The sequence below is a fragment of the Trachurus trachurus genome (genome assembly GCF_905171665.1).
Source record: "Trachurus trachurus genome assembly, chromosome: 3".
Classification (NCBI taxonomy): Eukaryota; Metazoa; Chordata; class Actinopteri; order Carangiformes; family Carangidae; genus Trachurus; species Trachurus trachurus.
In genome coordinates, this window is record NC_139893.1 from 20,923,227 (window position 1) to 20,944,333 (window position 21,107).

At 44.5% G+C, this 21,107-nt stretch overlaps 1 protein-coding gene across 1 annotated transcript in view; it reads left to right on the top strand.

Annotated features, from left to right (window-relative positions):
* The window catches only part of LOC311008191 (transcription initiation factor TFIID subunit 4), an 85,946-nt gene that overhangs the window by 9,365 nt on the left and 55,474 nt on the right, over positions 1 to 21,107 (top strand). The window contains exons 3-9 of the mRNA XM_084001643.1: positions 2,393 to 2,545; positions 3,244 to 3,366; positions 3,792 to 3,881; positions 4,907 to 5,116; positions 9,128 to 9,203; positions 10,353 to 10,467; positions 17,584 to 17,753. Of these exons, the coding sequence (XP_083857769.1) occupies positions 2,393 to 2,545; positions 3,244 to 3,366; positions 3,792 to 3,881; positions 4,907 to 5,116; positions 9,128 to 9,203; positions 10,353 to 10,467; positions 17,584 to 17,753 (937 nt within the window). The remainder of the gene's footprint in view (positions 1 to 2,392; positions 2,546 to 3,243; positions 3,367 to 3,791; positions 3,882 to 4,906; positions 5,117 to 9,127; positions 9,204 to 10,352; positions 10,468 to 17,583; positions 17,754 to 21,107) is intronic.

Below are 21,107 nucleotides of genomic sequence, written 5' to 3' on the forward strand. Positions count from 1 at the left end.
GATTTTCAGATTCAAAACAGTCATTAGAGCCACTGTAAAGATATATGAAGCTTAATTCGCTTCTGTGTTGACAGTAATGCCAATTTGTTGTCTGTAGAAGGCTTACTTAAGGAGTCTATCATCTTAGTTGCAATGTTTAAATGTTATCTATAATACATATTAGTGTCAGTTGTGTTTATTTACTGGAATTTCATGGACCTTATCTCAATACACTTCCTAGACAGGTTCCCGTTCCCCAACATCAATAAGAGACATACAGCCATACTACTAGATGGAACTGGGTCTTTACAAATTGCTTCTTATTCTTTTGTCTTTAATAGTTGCATCTGTCACAGTAATTATTATGGTACTGATGGTATTTCCTAGTAAACACCTGTAAATGCCGTGGTAAATGTCCACTTCGTCTATCAACTGTTTCCCTGACTTGGCTGCGTTTTTTGTTTCCTATTAGTTCATCACTTCTTCTTACACTCTGTGGCAACAGCAAATCAAGCGACAGGGTTTCACCCTTGAGTAAAATCATGAATGACATTGCTCCTGTGCCTCCCACCAGACCCCGGCACAAAGCCGCCATGACCCACTGCTACCTGATCAATCGCCCCCTTCTCTGTTTCAGTCTGCACCACCGACGACACGCTGCCACTTTGTTTCCTCTTTCCTGCTGTCATGACCTTTCCTCATCTCTCTGCGAGGCACGCTACTCCTCCTGTCTCCCTCCGCTGCTGCGCTGTCTCAGTCTTTTTCCCTGCCCTCCATCCACCTCCTGCTCACTGTTTCTTTCACCTCTGAAACTGTCACCGTCTTCACCTTTGCTGTTCAGTCTTTGTATTGAGGAGTGTTTGGGGCTCCCCACCACCACCACCACCACCCACTTTCTTTGATGCCTTTATGCTCTCTGTTTTCCTCTTCCTCCTCTCCCCCTCTCTCTCTGTGTTGCTCTCTTTTTGTCCTGCAGTCTCCTGTGACCTCTCAGACCACCAGGCAGTGTCCTTTGACCCCGGCCAAGATGGTACCATCTCCCTCTCCCACTCCTTCCAGCTCTGCCCTCCAGACCTCCTTTTCTTCCTCTTCTTCCTCTTCCTCGTCCTGTCCTGCACTCCGCCCAGTGAGATAACTCTCCTTACTTGCTTTATTTTCAGTCGTCTGCCTCCCAACGCCATTGGAAAAAATGTCAAGAAACAGGGTAATGGCATCTTTGTGTTAATAGAGAGAACACGGTCACAACTGAGTGGGAATACAAACCTTTCCCGAATTACCACTGGCACTTAAAAGTCATCAATTCATAATTGCTTGGATTTTTTTTTAAATATTAAGCTTTTACAGTTTTGTGAGATGTAATCATTCTGATTTTAAATATGAAGTAGCAGTAATATTGTTTTTTCAAACATGATTGTTTCACAGAAAAAAAAAATAGAATAACAACCCTGAAACTGAAAAAACAACAACAACCTATAGCTGTGAATATAGCTGGCAGGCATTGCTGCCTGGGCTGCACATCCTGACATCATGTACTCTACATTGGCACTGCTGTGCTGGAGATAATATGTCAAGTTCAACTCCAAGGAACCAAAACCCCATAGGATCTGATCAGATCCAGTCTTTCCTATCCAGACCGTGTGTATCCGGATTGCATCAAGACCCAGTTTAGCTGCACTGCAAATTTAATTTCCCTGCTTTTATTTAAATTTATCAGTATCAACCTGTGACTTTGCAAAACAGAAAACACACGTTACACTGTATATTTTTGCTCAGAGGAGAGGCTTCTGGTGGCTACACGGCTTCATCACATCTGTTGACGTACATGTTACCTTGCCCGTATCCACTTGTGGCTTGAGTGATCAGATCCAAAATGTATCCTCCGTGCATTTTGGGTACATTCACACCTGTATTTAGGACTGTCCACTTACGGTTGCATCACATAAGATGTATTTTATTGCCAAGTGTGAACAGGCCCTGAGAGATTGGAAAGAGGTGATGAGGGCTTAAGAGTGAGAGACTGCTGTTGGCACCTCATCTGTTGAGGAAGATTTGTGTTGTGGACTTGAGACATTTTCTCATCATTCTTTCCTTCAAATATTATCATGATAAAGCAGACGACATTAAGCTATTGTTTGAAATCAGTGGTAATAAACCTTGCGAGGAAGATGGTGGTTTGGTTTCCCTTGTCAGACAGGTGATAATTAAATAAAGATTTGATGCCCCCTGTCTTTCCCAGCCCCTAGCTTGTCACCACCTCCCCTTCCTCCTCCTTGTCTGTTAAGCGATGTCCACCGAAGTCAGGACACCAGATGTGACAGGAGCGCTGTGGCGCCTGCCTCCTGTTCTCTGTGGCCTTGCTGCAAGCGAAGCGTCACGTCCTGTTTATCTCTCTGTCTCTTCCTTGCTCTTCCAGAAGGGCCCTGTGGCACCGGCAGTGGCTGTGACGGCTCCGCAGCAGACCCCCGTGGTTATGGCCCCCCAGGCCCCGGCCCAGGCTGCCTCCCAGCCAGTGCAGCCTCCGCAGACTGGCATCGCAGCGGCCCCCGGAGCCCCTGTCGTGTCCCAGGTCCATTCTCATTCTCTCTCTCTCTCTCTCTCCTCCCCCACCCTCCTCCACTGTCACAGCTGCCAGCAGGCTGGCTGTGTCACAAGCTCAGCCCAGGACCCACAGCCTCACCGCCTCACACAGCTGGCCACGGACAAAGAGTCTCACACATGCCCACACACATTCACACTCATACATTCACACAAGTTCATACCAACCCAAGGACATACAGATGCAGACCCATAATATACATATAACACATTCAGGGACGTTCACATAGATTCATAGACGCAGCCTCCTGCACATATGGTATTATACATGGAGAGATACAGAACACACACACAAGGACACTCACATGTCCAGGCTGAAGAAATCTCACAGGGCCCACAGTTTGTTGCCACTGGCAGTTTGAGTGGACAGGTGCCATGTCTCATTTGGCTGCAAAGATGACAAACATGCTAAGTGTGCACTATGTACTGATTTGTCACTGATGCTTGTCAGCTCCTTTATCAGTCCAAATAAATTCATTCTTACACATCAGTGTAGTAATTTGGGAAATTCTGCACAAATAGAAACCATTCCAACGCTTACACCGATCACATAATGACTGATTGATTACTGTTACTACATCTCTGATCAATCTCTGTCACTAAGCGATTTGTCAAAGCCGTCGTTTTTTTAGGTAATATAGTATGTATATTTTTTTTGTCATTTGACAGGAAATGCAAGAGAATGTGAAGAAGTGTAAGAATTTCCTGGCCACACTTATCAAGCTGGCGTCTCACAATTCTCCGTCCCCTGAGACTTCCAAGAACGTCAAGTCTCTGGTTCAGGACCTGCTGGTGAGCTACAAAAACCAGTCCGCCAACAAACAAACAAACACACACTGTCTTGTACACTGTTACTTTGCTGTCAAGTCTTCCATAGTCTTGACAAGCACTCATTCACATCTGGATGTTTCTTCTTATTCTTAGCATTATGCTCTTTGAAGTAAGTCAAATTTGCCATTTTAATCTGTCATTGTACCAAATATTTCAAACCTCTAGATGGCAGCATGCAACTCTTTCCTAAACACTGTCTTTCTCATATCATGAATTTTCATCTTATACAGAGTTTTTATTGGTGCATGGTTCCACACTGGGAGTTACGTAGCCGATCAGTGAATGGGTGTTCAATTTTCTGAGTTTAACTTACACTGGGGTCCTTAACTTAACTCTCTGACCTACCTTGTAAAGTGGTTTTTAATCTTTAACACTTCTCGCAACAGGATGCCAAGATTGAACCAGAGGAGTTCACCAGCCGGCTGCAGACTGAGCTCAAGTCGTCTCCACAGCCTTACCTGGTGCCCTTTCTCAAGGTGGGCTTCTTGCTTGAAATCTTCTTTTTAATCTTCTCTGCAAACCAGCTCCATCAAACGAGAGACTGCCTCCTACACTGACTGAGGTTGCTTACACTGATGGTTGAACAAACTGGTCTTTCAATGTCATTACTTAATAATTAACCCTCCGCCTCCCTCATACAGTAAGTCCTCTTAACAGGCGCCCTGTCGTGTTTTTATATGACCCCTTACTTACTTCTGAAATTGACCCTTGAAATTGTTTCCTGAACTGTTAAGTTACTTTCTTCCTAAAAACATCCCCTCTCCTGGCTCTTTAAACTGCCCCTCTCAAGTATTTTCCTGACACCCTGAAGTACTCCTCCTTGCCCAGGCAACGGGGCATGTGATGGCGATGCCTGACAGTAGAATGATACACGCACACACACACATGCACACACACACACACACACACACACACACACACACACACACACCCCTCTGGCCTGACTTCTGACTGTGTGTGACAGTGGCCCCCCCAGCCGTCCCTGTCAGTAGCCAGCAGGTTTCTTCGGCAAACCGTGATGAGTGTCACATCAAGGCGCCCGACCGCCCAACGCGGCCACAAACACATGTTGTCATGCAATGTTAGGTCGCTTACGTCAAAAATCTGCCTGAAATAGTCTGTGTGGAGCAACAGCAGCTCTTCACGTCGGCTGTGACAGTGAGTTATCAGAAGTGGGTTTTTAAAAAAGTAAATGGCAGAAACACTATTGCACACCCTGCAGGTTAATGAAATGATTATACTGTAGAAGTATGATGTTTTTTTTTTACATAAATTTATAAAATCCCATTAATTTTTATGTAAAAAATGTACAAGCAAGTCTTGCCGCATGTCTTTTTTGATGTTTCTTCAGCTGTCTGTAGCCATGCTTGTGTGATAACATTAACTAAATTAGCCAGTGACCACAGCAGCATTTGCTTTTGCAGCTGTGTGTGGTATTTTTTCATGCATGTCTGTTTTGCTCTATGACTATAAACTCTGGCCTCTCTCTGCCTGTCAACAGAAGAGCCTCCCGGCCCTGAGGCTGTCTTTGCTGAATAGTCAGCAGTCCCTGACCCAGCCCCCGCAGCAGGGAGTCAAACCAGCACCCGGCGGCGTCCCTCCTGCCATTGTGGCCGGGCCAGCTGTCCGCATACGCCACCCTAACAGCGTCAGCACCACTACGGGTGCCAGTGCGCTGCCTGCCGGGACGCTCGGACATGCAGCTGCAATGGTATGTATATGGTGGACCAGCTGGAACAGAGTTACCACACTGTTTAGTGTTTACACTTACTTACCCACCCTTACTTCAGTTGAAGGAAAGACTGACGAAGACCGCGAGGTCGAAACCGGTCGGCGTCCTATATTTTAATAAGAAGATATGCCCTAACATATAATAAAGGCTTTTTAAAGAAAATTCCTTGGCTCGTCGGAGTGCCTGAAGTAAGCTTTTTTGCTTTAGTTCTTCTTACGAAGGAAAGACTTGGATCGAGCTGCTGGATCGCTAACATTACAGTTACATCAAATAAATACAGTATATATGGATACTGGATCGTTGAAAATAAAATATATTATAGTCCAGACCAAGAGCTGTTATTAAAAATGTAAATGTGCAGGAATGTCTCGCTTTTGCTGCTGTTAAAGTCATGTGCACAGAAATGTGTATGGAAGGTAAGTGAGGATGGAGAGAGAGTTAAAGCTTTACTGGTCAGGTAATAGATGTGACAAATATTTACCCACAATATTCCTGCATTCAGTGAAGAAGTGTGAGAATGTGATGGATGCAGACCCGCGGGGGCTGGTGGTCTGTGTGTGTGTGTGTGTGTGTGTGTGTGTGTTGATGGATCTTACACAAGGCTGAATTATCAGGCTGGAGAGTGTCACAGTGCCATAGCTTGTAGTCACATAGCCATCAGTGAGTTAGAGTCACACCCAGCTCACAGACTCACTGAGGAACCACACTCAGTTTACCAAAAAAAAAGAAAAACTTTCAGCAGAGGCTCAGGGCATAAAAATGTGTGCAGTTATCTAAGCAAGATTATGAAGAACACATTTGTGGGCAGAACTCCACACAGACACAGGAAGAACATGCAAACTCCACACAGAAACCTTATCCATTTTTAAGACACAAACACATACATATTATGAACCTTGAAAATGTTCTGACCAAACTACTGCTGGCCTCTGATCAGTGGAGCAGAGTGGAGCAGAGTGGAGCGCGCAAAGGCACCTAGATGATAGTTGTTTACTACCGCTGTCTTGACAGGTGATTAGAAGTATCTGACCCAGGAACGGTGTGGGTATTTTATTATGCTAAACTCCACAGCTATTAAATCTGATCGTTAAAATGACATTATAATTACAGTGCCCAGAGACTAGTTATGATAATCACTTTTTTATTATTTTTTTGTCAACGTTAATTTAGAAAAACGTGCATCAATTATTCAGCTTTTTTAATTCAACATAGCATAATTTCTAAAACAAAACAAAACACGAAAAAAAAAAAAAATTTAAGGAAATTGTGTTGGTTTTCTTAGTTGATCCTCCGGTGAATTGTGTTTGTTTAAGTCTCTAACCAGACAACCTGACACTGTGACTGCCACCTTAAGGACAGGTTAGATGAATGAGTAACACGTTGACTGCACCAGTCTTTAGTGTTTTTTAAACAAATGAAAATGCCATAAGAATCATTTAAAATGCTTTAGTTAAAAAGTTTTACATATCTAAGTTCACATCTGTGGGGTTTTGAGACAGTGTATTAACCCACGTCCTCTGGTTGGACAGCATTCGATACCCCTGCGGTGTTTTATTGCCGTGTCTTCATGCGCTACATACCCTTGCCTAAGCTGAAGGCCAGGTAACCTTCAGGCTCCATCACCAGACACCGACAGTCTCACTCAACTCACAGCTGTGCTACATTACCATGAGTGTGTGGGTATGTGTTCATATCCTGTATACACACACTGAAAATAATGTGATCACACAATGCACAGGTGTCTATGGATGGGTCAGATATTTGGCAGACAGATGCGTAGGTGAGCCAGAGGGTTCTTTCTCTCTCTCCCTCTCTCTCCATCATTCTCTCACTTTCCCTCTTCCTTCCTTTGCTCACTCTCTGTCTCTCTTTCCTAGCTTTTTCTCCCCCTCGCTTTCTCTCTTTTTACCCCCCCCCCCCCCCCCCCCATGCCCTCTCCCCATCTCTTTCCAACAGTTTCTCTCACTGTATCTACCCCCGCATCGCTCTCATCTCACTCTCTCTATCTGTTAACCGTTGAAGGGTGAAGCGAGGTAACTAGGTCAGCCCCGGGTCAATTTTAAAGCAATGTGGCGGCCGCAGTCTATGTCCAGAACATGCCTCTGGTCTCTCTCACTCTCTCTCTCTCTCTCTCTCTCTCTCTCTCTCTCTCTCTCTCTCTCTCTCTCTCACTCTCTCTCCACCTCACTCTCTCTTTCTCGCATACACACACACACATGAATACAACACCAACATAAGCTATCACACAAAACATTAGTAAATGATCGCCCCTGGCACATCAACAGTCTCAAACCAGACAGCAAGTTGAATTAGGCTACAAAAATCTGCTCTTACCACTGTAGCATGGAAGGATATAGATGTGGGAAATGTATTATTGGAGGTTTCTTTGTAGGTTGTGTAAAATTTTATTTTGAAAAAAATCTACAACTAAAGCTGGATCTTAATAGTGGATGAATGGAGAGTTGGAAGTAGGCCACACTGATACATAGCAGTGTATCCTTCATCGCAACAGTGTGTATACATGTACAATGCATAGCTTCATTACACTCGTAGTTAAATGTATATTGTCACATTATATCTTCACCCTGTCTCTTTAAGTAAATATAACAACATCAATTCAAAGAAAAATATAAATAGCTGTAACCTTAGAGGCCAAAAACACATCAGTGCAGCCATTGATTATTAGTCGTTTGTACGCTGTATGCTTTCAGGTTTACGGTTTACATAAGTAAAATGTGTTGTATGTATTTTTGACACACATTTATTACATGCCTACATTATAGATATTAGATATACGATCACTTTCCTCTAACAGGATCATTGCAGAGACGGCGACTGCATTTTGTGGAAAATGCATGTGATGACTTTGCAGCACAAACAAGTCTTGCTTGGACTGTATACTGGGGAGTTTCATCCTAGGATCAGTGTCTGACACATATTTGCAGTCATTCAAAACATTAGTTGTTTGTTCACACCAATTAAGACATAATGTTATGTTTAATTTCACTCTCATAATTGACGTTTAAAAGCAGGAGAGATCATTTGTGAAGTGAAATACAAGCAGTAAACTCAGTTTTAGTGTCTTCTCTTTTTGCTTCTGATTCTCAAACTTTCTACCTGAGTTCCCCCCCCCCCCCCCTCTCTTTAACTGTGTCGCTGGCTGGCCAGAGGTGCTAGCTATCTCTGCCTGTGCCGAATGTATTTTTTTTCCCCTTTCCTTCTCATTCTCGCAGGCCCCTGCAGTGGATCTCTGGGAAAAATGGCCTCTGTCTTTTTTCAGTAGCTTGAACAGTAATATAGCATGTGTCAGGGAATGGAAAACAAGGCTGAAAAATATGCAGCAAGAAGCAAACTGGTAGGAATGGATGGCTGAGCCTGAGGCCCGGCCTATGGCTGCTACCAAGGAAGGAAGTGACTCTAATAGCCCAGCACAGCCCCTTCACCCCCCTCTGCTCCTTCTTCTTCTACTACTACTTCTTCATCTTCATCTAAACTACTTTTCACTGCAGTCTTATTGCCTTTGTCTTATCTGGGAATGCATGCAAATGTAGGTCACATACAGTGACAGAAATCCATCCTCCATGTGCATTAAAGTGATCTCCACATTCTCCGTACCGTGTTTGGAGATCGCCATTGTAGCATTTGTCACCCCTGCCTCTATTTATTTTGCATCAATCGTACAATCTATCCTATTTTTAATGTGTTACAGTAGAATTTAAATCAGTACACTGCCACACTTGAGTGTCTGTTGGCCAGCAGGATCATTTCTTACAAACTAACTATATCTATATCTATCTATATATATATAGAGGGAAAGAAAGTTGGTTTTTCCTTGAACAATTTCTCTTGGGGATGGAGCAAAAATGGAGCAGTGATTTAGCAGGCGTGCAGTTTCATACTTTTTAGTCTCTCCTGTCACTTTCAAAATTGTTTCATTCTTTGAAATGCAGTAAGGTACATAATCTCTATTTATGGTTTTTGCTTCCTCAGGGTATCAAGACAGCGGGTGCTGTTGGCGGCCAGGTGCGGATGCCTGTGGTGATCACACAGTCTGTCAGAGCGCAAGGTAAGACTTCTGCAGGCCTTTTCCAGACACTTTTGGTTGAATCTCCTGAATTCAGTCACACGTACGCGATTTGTCATTTGTCAGGCCTTCATGTCTCTCTCAGAAAAATTATACAAAAGAAAAATCTGCAAGAGATCAGCTCGGCTGATGACAGAAGACTAAACAATGACTTTTTCTACATTTCTGGAAAGTTTGAGTTTCAGTCCTCTGACTCACAGTTTGTTCTGTTTCTGGCCTGCAATTTTGTTTCCTCCATCTTTCAGTGATGCTGCATTCTCCCGAAAATGTTCAAACTCATGCTGACCTTCTGGTTAAACAAAGAGCCAGCAAAAAAGGTTTGAACAGAAGATAACCATTAGTGCAGCTCTGAATGTCCTCTTACCAGGCTGTAAGATGTGTAAACAGGCAGGAGCCTCAGAGAGAACAGGTGTTTTTTCCTGTCTGGTTATAAAGCCTTCTCAAACATTTGCGCTGCTGCTTACTCACACTGATTCACAAACACTCTTCCCACAGAAGCCCACAAATATCGCCCCAACACCAACCGGGCGTAACGCTCCCCTAAGAGAGCTCTGTGCTCTCAGGTGGTGTGCGTGTGTGTGTGTGCTCGATGTGTGTATGTGTTTGTACCTGTTTTTGCCTGTGTGTGTGTGTGTGTGTGTGTGATCGGAGGTGCATACAAATTTGATCTGCCCCCTTCCTCAAGATCGCCTGCAGTGAAGGATCTGTAGGTTGTTTTATGCCCATAAATTGGAATGCGGGGATAGTTCTAAAAATACTTTTCTGTGCCTCTTGGCTAGGAACATGCCTGTTAAAATCAAGTTTAAATTCACTCTGGCAGTCCTTGTGCCTCTCTGGAAAACGTGTCTCGGAGCAGGATGCGGTTTAGGAGTGTAAGGAGAGCCGGTGAAGCGCAGTGATATTGACAGAGCGATGCTCTCCGCACCAACCTGGGGAGAGCGACAGTAGCGCTTCCCCCACTCCCCCCTCCATCTAACCCTGCGAGGAAGACAGAGACAGTTGAAGGTAGTCGTTAGACAGGAGTATATTTGACACTGATAGAGAGGGACACTTCAATGATAACATTACTCCTTCCTCTGTTTTGTTTAGCGTTTTCTTTTTCTTTTTTATCTTCCTTCTCCTTCTTAACAGGCACAATGGGGAAGGGAGCCATCATCCAAGCGGGGAAAAGTCCCGTGGGCCTGGCTGTTCAGGTCTCGGGGAATCAGAAAAACAAGCTCAACGACCCCGGAGGAGGCTCTTTCAGGTACAACTTGCTCTTGCCAGCAGAGCGACTGTTAGAGCACCTGTTGTTCCCAGCAGCCATCACATGGGGGCAGCATTTCACTAAGAAGCCCCGGCATGACTACGGGCTACACTCTCAGCTAAGGCTGTGAGTGTTTATCCCAGCTGCCTGCCTGGCCACCTGGCCGCCTGCCTGCCTTGCCCGCCTGGTTGATCGGTGGTCCTTTCTCCCCCGCGCCCACCACATAGCAGCACAGCTCGAGCCAATAGATCACCCTCACGGTCGCCCTCCTTGTGTCAGTGTCACAAGTCATCGACAGGATTAGAAATGAGCTAAATCTTAATTTAGAAATAAGGTAATTGTGTCCAGATGGTTGGAATTTCTGGATGCGGTTCTGAAAATACCTTTTGGTTAAGTCAAACATGCGGTATTTAGCCCCCAGCCTTGCTCTCTCTCTCTCTCTCTCTTCTTTCTCTCCCTCTCCCCCTCTCTCTCTCTCTCTGGTCTTGTCTCTGCTTCAGCTGGGCTTTTGTCTCAAAACATAAAAGGTTCATCGCCCACATGCTGGCCTTTGTGGTCCATGTTTTGTGAGCTTTTGTGTATTTGTGTTTGTCTGTGCGTGTGCGCGCAGCATGTACATGCAAGCGTGTATATATATGTTTCCATGTACGTATGTCTCTATTCCTCTGTGTTCATGCTTGTGTCTCTGCTTGGCTGCACATGGACATAATGTGTATATGCTAAGAGTCTGAGATTATTTGTGTGTGTTTATATGTGTGCGTATACATGTATTGACAGGGGCAGTCATTTAGGATTGCCCCGGTGTGACTGGGACTGGGGCAAGAAGAGTCTGGGTCACATGGGCCAACGGGTTCATGGTAATGGCTCCCTTCTCCTGAGGGGAAAGGCAGTGCCCGCGGCTCTGATTGATAAACCAATAAATCTTTAGCTGCGTTGGTAATTAAGCTGTCAGGCTCGCTTGTTACTGACGACCTTTTCCCCCCTGCGGTGATCGCACACTGGCCCTCCACACACAACGCACTGGTTTCAGTGTAATCCCGATAACACACACAGCACCACTGTCACAGAGGAAGCGTGTCACTGATATAATGTTGTACATTTCCCCCTAAACCAGGTCAAATGAGAGTTTACCTGTGTTTTGAACAAGCCACACAACGGCACGGTTCCTTAACATCACCATCTTACCACCATGCATGTGTTTTTGTCTCCACATGCGTGTAGTTTGTTTTACTCCAAGAACTCACAGTTTGCTGACGACTTAGTTCTAATTAAAGTCAAATAGGAAGTGGCTGAACCTGATATTAATCTAATGTTCAGTGAGAGATGGACCTTCACTGCAATTCTCCTCCTTTTTCATGCCTCTTTAATCAGTGCTAAACATTACTGCCATACAAATGAATTGCCTCTATTATTTTTATTCATAATATTAGCTGCAAACAGTGTGCATTAAACTCTTTATTTGTGAAGGTTTCAGTTGGTCAGCTTGGTTGGCTTTCACAGTTTCCTCACACACTGTTTATTGTTTGCTGTCGTTTTTCTTTCCTGAGGATATAAACATGTTGGAGCAGAGTCCAGTGTTACAAGGCGATCTGTTGGATGCCATGATGTCTTGACACCATGTCCTGAAACCTGCACCATGAACATAATGACTTGACCTGTGAACAGAGGTGTCGTCAGTGTTTTCTGTGAATCATGATGGAAAAAAATACAAGTTATAGCTTTACAAGTTGTTAAAAGTTCCCAATAAGTTCAGCGCTCACTTCAACGCCATGTGACATCTCATTACTAAATATGCCAGGTCAGATATGTCCATAGAAGGATTCTGGTATAATATTAAAATTTAATAATTACAAATCAGTAAATGCTTAAGTGATGAGGAACCATCACAGGACATGTCAAAATTCAAGTACATTATAAGGAAAGTCAGCTCACATTTTTTCATAAATGTCTTATAGACTAAATGTTTCAATAGATGCAAGGGGCAACACAATGTTAAAGTGACCATAAGAAGAAATCCCCTCAAAAAACAAACAAACATAAATAAATAGATAGATAAAAAACAAAAATAATCCACTGGCCAGTCTGGTCAGTCTGCATCCACCAGCCTCTCGCCCAGCCAGCCTGCACCATGTTCAGCTGTAGTCGGGGACTGATGTGTGTATGGCTGTCACTCTGAGCCACTGGTCCCAGCGGGCCAGCTGTAGCACAAACACACATATACACACTGCAGGGCTTGTGGGGTTTCCAGTACAGCTACAGCCGCCTGTGTAAGCGCTTGTGTCAGTATGTCTGTGTGTGTGTGTGTGTGTGTGTGTGTGTGTGTGTGTGTGTGTAGTTTACAGTACAGAGTGAAAGCAGCTGTCTCTGTGCCCCCCTCGCCTCCTCCCCTCCTCATTTCTCTGTAAACACTCGACATCCGCTGTAATCACAGGCGAGCCAGCCGAGGCCCTCAGCCCTCTGCCAACCTCCGAGCTCAGCCTCAACCCTTCAAAATCCAGCCCCGTCCTACATGGTGGACACACATCTGTGCACATAAGTGCACAAACATTTGCATTTTTGCATGGAAAGTACACACACACATGCAAAACAAGGAACAAAAGTTTCTGTTCGCCAATCACTGTTCCCAGTGAATATAAAAGTCTACCAGCCCTTTTCCATCATTTACCACCAAAGCCAGTTCTGTCTTTGTGGTTACATCCTTTGTTGCTCTGTAAATTGCTATGTGATGTGCCTGTTTTGCTAAAAAAAAAAGGAAAAAAAAAAGCTTTACAAATAAATTTGACTCAATTAGGTCTTAAAAGTGACCTCCCAAAAATTGTTCATGCAGAGACTTGGAAACATGGCAGCCACAAGATTAGATTACGAGGCTACGCCACAATAAAGATCCTTCAAGAATCCATGAAGAAAATGACGGCACTTGAAATGGAAAATAGAGAAGCCTGCTATGGTTATATATTTATGGTCACAGCAAACCAAAGCACCGTGGCATATCGCCTTCATCACAACATCAGCTATATTACACCTAAGGCCTTTTTGATTTTTTTTGTAAAAAGAAAATTGAGTTTTTGAAGTCCGTTGGATTTGTAACAGTAACTTATTAAACATATAGCATTATTTAGCCCCTCTTGTGCCCCCATTGCCACCAGTGCTCTCATTGATTTGGGTCATGAGCACATCAGCTGCCCAGTGAACCCCAGGCTGCTCTGTGGAAAACCCTTCTTCAGTGGTCCATGTCTCTCAGTGTGGCCGCCACAAGCCGCCACGGCCTGGGTGTTAGTCACAGGGATCAATCAGGGCCCCCTGCCTGGGCACAGAGACCTCTATCCACAGGGGTGGGGTGTGGTGGTGGGGGGTGGCGGGTGTGATGGTGGTGTAGGAGGCAGGGGGCGCTGGAGATCTGGATACACCTCTATCTATCTATCCACACACTCCCTCTACTTGCACACAATCTCTTAACGGCAAATACAGTCCTCCCACCACCTATGGCGTGCCCTCGCTGAAACACAAGCTTGATATGGAAACGACATGCATATATATTCATGTGACCGCAGGCTCCATGCCCCCGGGCCAACCCAAACCATAACTGAGAGGCTGCTCTTTTGCTTCTGTGGAAGCTAATTACATCTCTGCTTTATTAGTGCAGAGGTATAGTCAAGAATATTTTGCATTTCATATCTAATTCCCTCCTTTTAATGTCAGACCTGTCTTTGGCATTCTTATTTGATTTGAGCCCAGGCGATCCCAGATAGCTCAAGAAATCAGACCTTCCAAGAATAAGAAACATTATTACTCACAATATTTCCAGTGTTCTTAGACATTGGTTGATGTTTTAGGGCCTGATGCATCTGAATCAGCCATTGTTTAAATACCTCTGCTCTGTATTCCTGCAGACATTTTAGTATGTTACCTAACAGATTGAATGTATTTTATTGTTCATCAGCACCACTTACATATATTTGTACTGTAAATTCTGCCTGGTGAAAATGAGGCAGCTCTTTCCTTCTCAGAGCCGGAGCTATGTTGCAGCTGTAGCTGTGCCAGCGTGGTGCATAATTCTCTGGCTTCATGTAAGCTAAGCCTATTGTATGTTTATTGTTTGTTTCATTGTTTAACACGGCAACGTTCATGCTGATATTTCATTTTGACTAGAGAGCACCAACCAAACCGTAAATTCACTTCCTGTTATTACCCCCACAGTGGCAGCAATGGGTGGAGACATCACGTTTTCAAATAGTCTCTTCATCCATCCTTTTGTACGTCCATCCATCTTTATGTCCTTCAGTCCCATTCTCTTGGTGATATCTCAGCATCACCTTCAGTAAATTTCTTCAGATCGTAGATTACATGTTTGTGGTCAAAGTTCAAAGGTCAAGGACCCAGTAATGTGTCAATAAACGTTACAACTCTTTCATACGCTAATTATGACAAAATCCACAAAACAGCGGCTTTGCTAGCTTTGTTTGAAAAATTTGACCAACCCGAGAGTTAAAATGAATTAGAATTCAAACATGTAGATGTATATGAATAATTCAATGATGCATTTCATGTAATATGAGCCATATAGCCTTGTTTTAAATAATTAGAATATCTCCTGTTTTTCGACAGACCTTTTCAATTCAGATCATTTAATCTAACGTGTTTTGTTCAGCTTGGTTTCTCTCTTTAAACATGGAGAGACTAGTGTTTTAAGAAGCTCCACAACAAACATGGCAGCTTAGTACAGTGTTACATAGATGATAAGGTATTTACCAGATCAGTTTGTGGTGATTGCTTGTATTAGTTCTGAGGGTTCTTTTGTAATCAATTACTTTCCCCTTCATGTGCAGTTGCTACATAGATCATTTTAAGCTGTGGTAGTAGCAACATTTTTTACCTGAGTGAACACGGCCTCAGGCATGTTTCTTTTTAGGACAGGTCAAGTTATCCATGAGGACGTGATGAAGAAAGGTGCACAGCCTGAGGTGCGGCACAGGGTATAATCCAATGTATCCATGCTTGTGTTGTTGTGTAGATTCTCTCTGTGAAGTCATAATTAGACTGAGTGCTAGAGGAGAGGAGGAAAAGAGGAGAGAAGGTAGAGGTGTGTGAGGTTCAGAGAGCTGCTCTAATTGTCTTTGTCAACCTCCTGCCGCGGTGTCAAGTTTCATATCGGCTCACTGTGGCCGCACCAAGGAGCAGGAGGGCCTCGGCGGGGTGGAGTTGGCTGATGGTGTGTCCCCGCACTCAAACACTTGAGAAAAAAACTCAGGGGCCCTCGCTGCGCACACACACACACACACACACACACACACACACACACACACACACAAAAGCACGTCGACACATGCACGGGCACTGTCGCAACCGACGACGGTGGCAGGAACGTAAATGACTGTGGAGGTGAGCCAGTGAGTGGAGAGAGGCCGCTCTGTGTGTGTTCTGTGGTTCTTTGTTCCCTCCGTCAAAGCCACTCAGAAAAAATCTGCTACTTGCTCAGGGCCAGTCCTGTAAGCACAACACGTCACCGCTCTGCTAATTCAGGCCAGAGTCAGAGTCATTACTCGCCAAGTACAATGATTGTGAAGGAATTTGTCTCGGTGACGACTCAACAAAGAGAGTTGCTGCCTTTAAAGGATGTCTGGACCTTGTTGACTGTCAAAAGCACCAACCCAATCACCATTTCTGCATGTTTACCTCCTCTATGTTGCTGCTTATATGTTAACAATGTGAAGTCAACAATATAGCTCTGAGAAATGACCAGCACATCAAGAAAATACATTACTAACTGCTGCAAATCGGTGCGAAAATAGAGTTTGCTGACATTAGCTAGATTCATCACAGCTCGGTGCCAATCCTCAGGAGCATCCTTATCGAGCTTAACTCCATCTGAACGCTCTTCATCTCCAGCAACTCTCCGCATGTTGACACAAATAGACCCTGGAATGGGAATACTGTGCCATTATGACCAAAGTACAGCTCTCTGTAACAAAACCTATGCATAACTTCATCCAAGAAAATATCCATGAATAAAAACAAGGCAGGGGATATATGTTGATAATAATAGGATGTAAATACTGATATGGGGGTAAGGGTCTGGGGACAAAGCTTTTATGTAATGCCTGGGCTGACTCTCTCATTCAGTGGTGGATAAATGACAGTTTGACTGTTTCCCCCTGCACTGCAGCATTTGTTTCTGCTAATAGGAAGGAGGAGGAGACCGTGCAGACAGACCAACCAGTAGGAGTCACTAGTTCTGCGACAAGGACACAATCCCAAAAGAAATCTTCCCTAGTGAGGCCGTTTCCCCCTGCGTCATCCGACTTTAGCAACTTTACCTTTAGTTCACCCTGAACTGGCTTCAATTACACAGAAGTAGCTTGTACCAGTCATTACAGTTTACTTTATGTCTCAAAAGGGGTTCTGTTTCAAAATCTGTATTTCCAACCAGACAAGGGGCATCAACTGTGCTCCAATAAGATGCAGTTTATAAAAGATGTGTGTACATTTATGCAGATATCATTGAGTTCTAAATGCCAACAAATCCCACTTAAAGCAACACAATGTAAGATTTACTCAGTGCTTCTGGTTGAGAGGGGCAGATGTCTGCTACCTTTGCCGTAAATACTGTATGCTGTATGAGCGTCCCCGCAATGCATTAATTTGTTGACGGAGCCGGAGGAAAGCAAAGAGGGTTTTGTTGGAGGAGGTGAAAAAAAAAAAGTGAGACAGTCATTGAACACGAACCGAACACAGATAAATATCGGACTGGTGTTGTGGAATTTTCCAGCTCACCAGAATCTCACTCCTCCAGTCAGAGTTATAGCGGGAGTCAGGTTTTGTTCAAGCTCAAACCCGGTCTCCCTGCTCCTCTCACCCGCACATGAGCGCCCTGTGCTGGGATGCACAGCCGCTGTGTTCCTACCTGCCCAGGAAAGTTGCAGAGCGCAGTTGCAACCGGTGCGAACCCGCTCAAGCTGCAGCGGCATGATTCATCCAATTAACCGTTTCTCTACTACTTGAATGAGTTTAGAAACATTATTTTAAGGCCGAGAAACTACATAGTGTTGCTTTAATTCACCTAGGCCTTTGTAGGAAGTCATGTTGCTAATTGCTAATATCCTGTCTCTCATGTTTCAGGGATGACGATGACATCAATGATGTGGCTTCCATGGCTGGCGTGAACCTGAACGAGGAGAGTGCTAGAATACTCGCCACCAACTCTGAGCTAGTGGGGACGCAAATTCGCTCATGTAAAGACGAGGCCTTTCTCCATCCGGGACTGCTACACCGGCGAATTCTGGAGACAGGTAAGATATGTACAGTATGCCTTGCCTGTTTTGCAGCGTAACACAGAAATTCCCGTCGAGCGTTGGAGACAGTCAGGGAGAGTCGGACGACGTCTGTTTGGTGTGTTCAGCTCCGTCGGGAACACGCGTAAGCTGTCGTGTCCCGTCGGGCCCGATTCGATATGCACAGTCGGGGAGCGTCGGCTGTCGGGGATTAGACTCGTTGGGTACTCTGATTGGCTGTGTGCTAGCTCACTGGCGGTGCCCTAGCGAATCAGCGCGGTGTGTGGGAGGGACGGAAGTGACGATAGTAAACAAACGGTGCGGTTTGTCCTTACTTTTTTCCTCCTGCAATGTCTTCGGGCAAGAACGAACCAGAGAGCAGACAACGCGGCCATCAGTTCAGCCGGAGCGATTTTGCTGCCAAGCTTTGTTTTCCAAAACGTCCAAAACGTCTTTTCAAAACTAATAACAAGCTAATGCTGTGTGCGCTTTGTTCTCCATGGTTTCTTCAATGGTTTCTCCGTTACGGCATTTCCTGTTTTCATGTTTCGGATTACTGGCACGAGACTAGCGCCACCCGCTTTTAGGGAGACTTATTGCATTTTGCGCAAGCGCAGAACATACAGGCTGCTGTGTAGTTGGCAGTAGTCAAGGCGGTGTGTTTCACTGCTTCCTTTCTGCCGACTGTGTCTGACGAGAGGCGACGTAGTCGTCAGATAAAGGCCGTCGGCCGTCGGCTCGCGTCGGGGTGGTGTGTGGGGGCCTTTAGGTTTTACATGTTTGTAACTTCAGTCTGGGGATGCACGTCGCTCAGGGAACAAAAATATGTTATTATAACAGCAGGAAGAACCTTAATTTAATGTCAATGTACTCTCACCCTCCTACTCTAAAAACACAATCCAAAGCTGAATATCCAGGCTGTGGTGGTGATGAAATCACTATCTGTTGTCTTTTGCGTTAGGAACATGTTGTTTCTGTGTTTAGAGTGTCATCACTAAAGACAGTTTTGATTTTCTCTCTGTCAGTGGTTCAGGCTGAGCCTTTTCTTGTTTGGCCTCGGTTTAAATTTGATACACTTAACAATTCTTTCACCTCCTTTAATGAATTCTTCAGTGGCTGTCTGAACTCACTGGACCCCAGGCACACACATAAATACTTTATGGGTTTGTCTTTTGAAGGCTGGCTGTCAGATTGTCCTCTGGACTAAAGGAACAGAGTTTAGAGGAATGAGACTTGGCAGTGAGATTTCTTTTTAGTGGATCTTGACACTGTGATACACACAGTATTGTGTGTGCTAATCGATACAGGTGGAGACGTCTTGGTTCTTATTTGCAGTATCACATGCCCAGTGATAGTGTCTTCATTACCTCTTTTTTGCTACTGGCAGTCAGTTTTATTGCTTGAAATATACTTCAGGCTCTCGCTGCACAGTGAAACCTGTGAAAACGAATAATGAGTGTTATTACTCAAAATAAACCTGTGCCTAGCATCTTGCTCCCGTGAATCAGATCAAAAAACACACAGCGTAATTCCACGTGACGGGGAGTCTAGCGCCCTCATCTCGTTTCATCTCAATTAAAGTATCTTCAGTGTAGCGCGGAGACCTGCGGGTCATGTTCCGTTACGTGGACTCTTGGCGTGGTTGTTATCCCGTCACCTTGGGGCAGAGGGGTTGTTTAAAAATATAAATCTTTCCCCAGGGGGGGCACGCAGCATGATACAGGGCAGGAGGCTAGGGCGCCCCCTGCTGGGGAAGTGGCACTTATGCAGCTCTGTTGTGTCAGTGATTGGCCTCTGCACGCTCCCAGCTGACAGCAGTCCGAGGGAGGCTCCCCCGGCCTGCCAGCTCCACTCAATCAGAAAGCCTCGGCTGCTCCTCTTTACTGTACAAGCACCAAGTCCCACTCTGCTCTGCCTTCTCGTTTACTGCTCAACACCCTACAACATCTTCACTGTGACCATCAATGCCCTCTTTTTGCCCTGTTAAAATATTCTAGTGCTGGTCCTACTTAGGTAGTGGATCAGAATAGTTTGCTTTTCTCCTTATCTTTGCCATGGACTTTCTTTTTTTTTAATCAGTGGAGATGGTCTGATTGCCCATTCTCCACCCCCCCTTTCTTCCTTTATGAATACTGATATCAGGAGAGGATGCCTCTTTCTGTCTAGTTCTGTTTTTTCATCTTTACATCTCTCTGTGTCTCGTTTCCTCTCCTCCTTATTTATCCCCTCCAAACAAACACTTATGCCGCCCTCCTCTCCCCAAACCTCTCTCTCTCCCTCCCCTCATAATTCTTTGGGCTTGTCCTTGAGGTTGGTGCAGGGTGGTGGTGGTGGTGAGGGGCGGGTGTGGTGGTGGTGGTGGTGGTGATATGAGGCTGCAAAAACAGCACTCCACCCCCTGTCTCAGGAACCAGAACACAGGCACAGCTGGAGCTCTCTAGAAAAACTCCTCAAAGTAATGATAGTCCACTGGTACCTTTAAGTTCTGAGTTCACACACACACACACACACACACACACACACACACACACACACACACACACACACACACACACACACACACACACACATACACATGTCTTGCATACAAAACATGTGTATGCACACACACACACACACACACACACACACACACACACACACACACACACACACACACACACACACACACACACACACACACACACACACACACACACGCACACACAAGCAGACAGTAGAAGACAAATTGTCAAATTCTAAGACTGTGAGAATAAGAATATATTGAAATAAGCCTCCATGCGTGGAATATTACCTCAAAATCTTTCTGAAATGTATCTCGATAACACAACATAATGGCTCAAGGGAAATAATAACGCTGACAAGAGAACAGTTTTACTCTTTTTGGATGTGAGTGTGTTGTGGAGCATGATCTCTCCTGGAAGATGCACAGTGGGGTCCAAATGGAAAACTGCTCTCAAACCTTCTGTATGATTCACTTTCAAAACAAGGCAAGCGCCTCATGCTGTACTCACATCTTGTCAGTTTTACCTCGAAACTAGCATGACCTGCTACTTGGAAAACGGTCGTCAACACAAACATGTCTTCTAGTTCTGAGAATTGAGCTCTAATATTCCTATCATGGCTCCGACAATAGTAGGGTTTATTTAACTAAACACTGTGTCTGGTCTCTGCTTTTCTAATTTGTGTGCACTGGCATATTTGACTGATTAATTACTAATTATATTAAATTACAGTGCTTGCTAAATCTTATGAAAAGTGAATTTGCATTAAATCAGTACTATAGTACGTGTGCAATAGGAAATAAGTTGTATTATACATTTATCATGTACATTTGGACTTAATGCCCCGAAACAATTTATGTTATTTATT